This window comes from Otolemur garnettii, unplaced genomic scaffold (assembly GCF_000181295.1).
Source record: "Otolemur garnettii isolate 467f Iridium unplaced genomic scaffold, OtoGar3 scaffold00050, whole genome shotgun sequence".
Taxonomy (NCBI): domain Eukaryota; kingdom Metazoa; phylum Chordata; class Mammalia; order Primates; family Galagidae; genus Otolemur; species Otolemur garnettii.
The window spans coordinates 8,467,792-8,473,516 of NW_003852445.1; the positions used below are offsets into that span (position 1 = coordinate 8,467,792).

General features: G+C 41.7%; 2 protein-coding genes across 4 annotated transcripts in view; both read left to right on the forward strand.

The window, feature by feature from the left end:
* Positions 1-2,474: 2,474 nt before the first annotated feature.
* The window catches only part of MGA (MGA, MAX dimerization protein), a 144,238-nt gene continuing 140,987 nt past the window's right edge, over positions 2,475-5,725 (forward strand). Inside the window, exon 1 of one of the 3 annotated variants that reach the window (XM_023514266.1) lies at positions 2,475-2,542. The gene's annotated coding sequence lies outside the window, so the exon portion shown is untranslated. Of the gene's footprint in view, positions 2,543-2,800; positions 2,835-5,725 lie in introns of those variants that run through there. The other 2 variants (XM_023514272.1, XM_023514267.1) reach the window with 2 other exon arrangements.
* Positions 5,471-5,712, forward strand: LOC111725927 (apelin receptor early endogenous ligand-like). Its single transcript, XM_023514256.1, has one exon. It carries the CDS (start codon positions 5,471-5,473, stop codon positions 5,648-5,650), a length of 180 nt encoding a protein of 59 aa, XP_023370024.1. The 3' UTR covers positions 5,651-5,712.

The following is a 5,725-nucleotide window of genomic DNA, read 5'->3' on the forward strand; positions in this document are numbered from 1 at the left end:
ATTACAGCTCACAGCAACCTCCAACTCCTGGGCTCAAGCGAGTCTCCTGCCTCAGCCTCCCAAGTAGCTGGGACCACAGGTGCCTGCCACAATGCCCGGCTATTTTTTGGTTGCAGCATCATTGTTATTTGGCGGGCCCTGGGCTGGATTCAAATCCACCACCTTAGCCACTTGAGCCACAGGCGCCGAGCCAGGTATTATCATTGTAATGCAATAAGTCTGTAAGAGCTCATAGAAATAATAAGAGTTGACCTAGTGCAATGGTAGAGACTGAATTTAATAGGTGTTTAAGTGTCAGAAACAAAAGAACTTCATGAACAATTGAATGCTCAAAGTAGATGCAGAAGAATGTGGGTTTCCTAGCCTGCTAGACTTACTGGAATGATGGTGTTACTGTTCTTTTAGTGAAATGCAGTAGTAGCTGGTGTGTGGAGCTGAAGGGACAGATAATTGGTTTGGCTTTGGAAATAAGGAATTTTAGAAGTGTATGGAAAGTTATGCCCACGGTAAATCTCCTTTTGTTAAAAGTGAGTGAAAAAGCTAGGAGAGGAAAAGAAACTACTGGAAGTATTACTTGAACACAAGCACTGTGATACCAGGAAAAAAAGGAAAAAAAAAAAGAACTACTGGAAGGAGTCTGAAAAGGGAGCATCTGATTTATTGTTATGTAAGTGATGGGAAGAGTGAGTTTTGAGGGTGTCTTTACTCTGAGGTATTTAAAGAAAACAATTTGTAACTTCCTTGAAGTATAGGCATATATGTCCCCTCTATCCTCTAAGCCTCTCCTAGTCATTATTATTTTACTGCAATAATGCGTAGAGTGCCACATTTTAACATGTCAAGAAACTTGAAATGAAGGTGCTAATGTAAAGACATGGACCAACAGATGGGCAACAGTCACCAAGGAGTCTAAAAAAGATCCTGTGTGCAACAATCTGTTAGTGTGTCTCTAGCACTGTCTAGGGGAGAAACAGAATAGCAGAGATAAAAATGATTCAAGAATATGCTGTATTGGATAGAGTACAGGATGCTAGTTCAAATGCAGCCTTGCCACTAACTAGTACACACATTTATAGAGTGCCTCCTACTCATCAGGGACTATAATAGGTGCTTTAAATATTTTTATCTCAGAATTATTATGACAATCCAAAGACTAGATATGATTGGCCTCAATTTGCAGTTAAAAGAAGTTAAGATTAAAAAGTTCAAAAACCTTTTCACAGTTATAGTAGAAGTGAAAGAACTACAAGTTCACGTGTATTTGTCTAATTTCAAGGCTTGAGCTCTTTTCTCCACAGCCATAGATCTCAAACCCAGTTGTGCATCACAATTGCCTGCAGAATACATTAAAACATTTCTCCAGATTCCCCACTCAAGATTGACTCAGAAGATATACATTATTATAGTACTTTTCTAGTTGTTAGGATTAAATGTAATAAAGAATATTAGAGTGTTTTATAAACTTCAAGTTTAACATACATGTTTACAATTTCATGGTTTTATTACAGATAGTATCTAATCTCCTTTAGATTTTCTAGTCCAGAAATAATTTTCTGATAATTTATTAGGCTTTGAAGTACCTTAAACCAGAAAAGGGTGCCCCAAACAACGTTTTGGCTTGGTAACAACATTACAAATTAATCATTTAATTTCTAGTCTGTAAGTAAGAGCTCTTGTATGTCTGACCAGCATTAGTCAAATTCCTCAAGCTTGATCATCCTCTTAAGAACTGATGAAACAATTTTGAAATCAGCAAAGCTTAAGAATGGTACTCAAAGCAGAAAAGGTGTAAAGGGTTTTAAGTGGGCGGCTTCGTGGGAGTAGGGTTTTGACCTGGAGATCAGTTTGTGAATACCTTGCGAAGCTAACTAGTTCTGACGTAAGAACATCTTTGCTCAGAATTCGCAGATGGTGTCTTTCTTGGTGCCAATACTCCACAGCTGTTACTAGATGGAACAAGAACATGTGACAGACACGTCCCTGACCCCTTTAAAATGCCCCTGCTCCTCTCACCCCCACTTTCCTCAACAATAGCAGTAAGTTTACCAACAAAGGTCTCAAGAAAATTCTAAGTTATTATTCCTATTCTCAAGTGGGGCTTGTGGTAAGCTGTATTTAAATTAGCATTCTTTCCCACTGACCATGAAAGGTTGGCAGTTTACTTGTAGGCAAATACCCTTTTTTGCAATATTCACGTCATTAAGCAAGCATTTACTAAACGTTTGCTTAAGAAGAAAGGTTAAGCGGTTTCTCCGAGACCACACAGATCGAACAAGTGGGGGAGGGAGGGACGGAAAGTGCCTGATAGAACCAGTCACACTCCCACAATTACCCAAACAGTCTCTTTCGTTGCCCAAGGATCGGGCTTTCAAATGGACATGAAAGCAACGCCCGGGAGGAGAGCGCCAGGAAATCGGGAAAGGTGCCTTTCCCAGAATGCTCTGCAGCACACCGAGGGGCGCCAGACGTATCCCAGCGTGCATTGGGGAGCGCCCAAGGGCGATGGTTCCCGGCTCTTGGAGGGGTGCGCGAAGTTAAACCGGTAGGTGTGAGCTTTCTTAGTTTTGAGCCCCTGGTTTCTTATTTCCCCTTTGTGGATGTAACCCCCTAAGGGCAGAAAAGGAGGTCCTCTAACTATCTTCCTTTTCCGCGTGCGAACGACTTTCAGCGCCGCTTCGAGCACAGTGCCAGGTGATTAGCGGTTAGGGGCGGGCCCGAGTTCAGCACGTGACCAGACCTGTCAGCCAATGACTAGCCGGGTGGTCCAGCCGCGCGAGGATTCCCGGACCCTTGAGCGGAGCGGCGCGTGGGCTGGCTACGATCTGCCCCGGCAGGTACGCGCAGGCGCCTTGGTTGCCACGCGATCCGTCTGTCCCCGTGTGCCCGGTGGCGTGTACTTGGCGCAAGGTGTTAAGTGGGTGTTTTTTGTGGGTAGGGGGTAAGGAGAGGTTTAGGGACTGTGGCGTCACGTGTACGCCACAGCCAATCTCCGGCCGAGGCGCACCCACAGCTTTCCCCGGCGCCCAGGGGTGCGACGTGTTCTTGTGGTTTGATCCAGTTATGACGGCCTGACCCCTCTTTCGAAGCGCGTGGGCTGTCTGTAAAATCTGGCCGCGGCTTTTCGTGGCGTCCTGCTCCGCGGTGAGCACGGACGACAAGTTCTCAGCAAAATGGCTGCTGTAAAGAGTCGCCTAGCAGGGGAAGCGATGGGGCCGCGTGAAGGTCACATGATGAGGTTGGCAGCGCGTGCTGCTGGCGCGGGGAAGGGAGAGGGTGGGAGGGAAGAGGCGTGGCGAGTCACGTGCCTTCGACTGTGCCTTCCCGTGGTTTTCCAGCCTCTTTTCTGAGGCCAGATCGTCTAGTTTTACTCCTCCCACCTCCAGGCGTGTGGTGTGAAGGTATGAGTCTTGGTCTGGGAATTAGAAGATCTGGGGTACAGCCCTTTGACTAGTTGTGTAATTAACAACTCATGTTACCACTCTCGGCCTCCATTTTCTCATTTATATTTTAGCTTCGTAGGGGAGATCATTTTTAAGGCTCGTCATATAATCTGTGACTAACCGCAATTTCATGCAGATAAAAAAATGATCAACAATTATTAGCAATTACTATGAGACAGGCTTCCTGCAAAAGAAGAAAACCCGTGAACAGCTTCTCCCCATTGGCAAAATCATTTCAGGATAACCTGGTGGAGGTAATTTGTTAAAATGTTATAGGCATGCCTATCTAACTTTATTAGATTACGTTTATACGCTGTACCTGTCTACTATTTCATTTGCAAAATGTGGTCTTTTAACAACTGAACCCTATGTGTTTCCTGAAAAGAAATCAAAAGGAAACTATTGTTATTGTCATAACAGTAAAGATGGGAAAATACTACTTAGAAGAGACTTGCTAGTGCTCATAAGACTGAATTAGGAGGACCTAGATGTTTTCTTTTTCACTCGGTGGGCCAAGCATTGTAAAATTTTTGTGGCTTTGTACTCACCAGTCTTCAGTGTTTATCGTGGTCTCTGCTCCCATCTCCAGTTATTCATTTCACCAAGGGTCATGGCATTGGTGAAAAGAATCAAGCATAAATTTATATTTTCCATACAACTGCTTGTGTTTTATGACACCCTTTGATTTATCTTAAAAAGAGTCTTCGAATTTTGTGGAAACACATTGTGGAAAACATTTATTGAGCAGTTATAATAACTGTCACTTTCTTGTAATTATAGTTAACATCTTTCTGGCGTGATGTTTTAAGAATTTTATACTGAAGTTCATTTAGTTCTCATAACAAATTCATAAAGTACTCTCATCTCCATTGAGGAAGATAGCAACAGAGGGATGAAACAACTTGTACAAGGTCATACAGCCAGTAATTTTACATAAGTCCAATGAGGAAACTTGACAATGATTTATTCCAGAGTTAATTTGAAAGAACTATTTGCAAATCAGGAAGATTTTTATTTATTTGTATTTTATTTATTTATTTTTTAAGAAAGGCGATTCTCTTGCCTCAACCTCCTGAGTAGCTGTGACTACAGGAGACCTCCACAACGCTCAGCCATCTTTTGGTTGCGGTTTTGGCTGGGGCCAGGTGTGAACCTGCCACCCTCAGTATATGGGGCCGGTGCCCTACTCACTGAGCCACAGGCGCTGCCCTCAGGAAGATTTTTAAAGGAGAAAATGAGGGGAGAACTTGTACTAAAGATTATACAAATACAGTTATGATAATCAAAATATAATCTTGGAATAGTTGTGGAACAGAATAATCTAGAAATATGTAAAGGTGATATTTCCTGTAGGGAAAAGGATTCCAAAGTTATGTTGGAGCAGTTGGCTACCAATGGGGGAAAAAGATAAAATGGGATCCCTACCTTAAAGTTTAAATAAAATCCAAGTGAATTAAATATTTAAATGTAAAATGTGAATTCAGAAGATGGCTACTTTAAAAAATAGGTGAACAGTCTTCCAATCTTGAAGTAGGATGAGCTATTTTAACTATTACTGCAAAGGCAGAATCCATAAAGGCAAAGATTGATAAGAATTTTTACATAAAATGGCCTCTAGTTGGGAGAAACACCAGAAAATTAAAAGACAGATTTTTATTCATTTAGTATTCATTTAACATATTCATTGAATGCTTACTATGTGCCAACTAACTTTTTAGTTTTGAGCAAAAGCCTGGCAAATTGTTGAGGAAAAAAATTGAACCATGTTTTTTTTTTATTGAATGGTAACTGTGTACATTAATGCACTTCTGGGGTACAGTGTGGTGTTTTTACACACAATCCGAAACACTTCCATCAAACTGGTTAACATAGCCTTCATGTAATTTTCTTAGTTATTGTGTTAAAACGTTCATATTCTACTCATAGAAAGATTCACTTATACCCTTGTAAGATAAACCACAGAAGTGAATGAACCATGTGTTGAACCTAGGTTAATGACCTTAATATCTAGTAATTGGACAAAAGACATGATGAATAGAAAATCACATGCAGAAATAAAAGTAGCTAATAAAGAAAAATATTTCGGGAGTCACCATGGAGAGGACCCTGCAGGTAGACCAGCTAATTTGGCCATGAGAAGGAAACTGCACAGACACAACTGCCTGCAGAGGAGATGTATGCCTCTTCATTCTCGAGTCCCCTTCCCCTGAGATCTCTCTAGCTAACTTTATGCAGTCTACCAGAAAAAGAAGATGCATGAAGGAAAGATATCCAGCTACTACCCC

Coding starts and splice junctions, on each gene's coding strand:
- LOC111725927 (XM_023514256.1), top strand. CDS start 5,471: ATGAATAGAAAATCACATGCAGAAATAAAAGTAGCTAATAAAGAAAAA.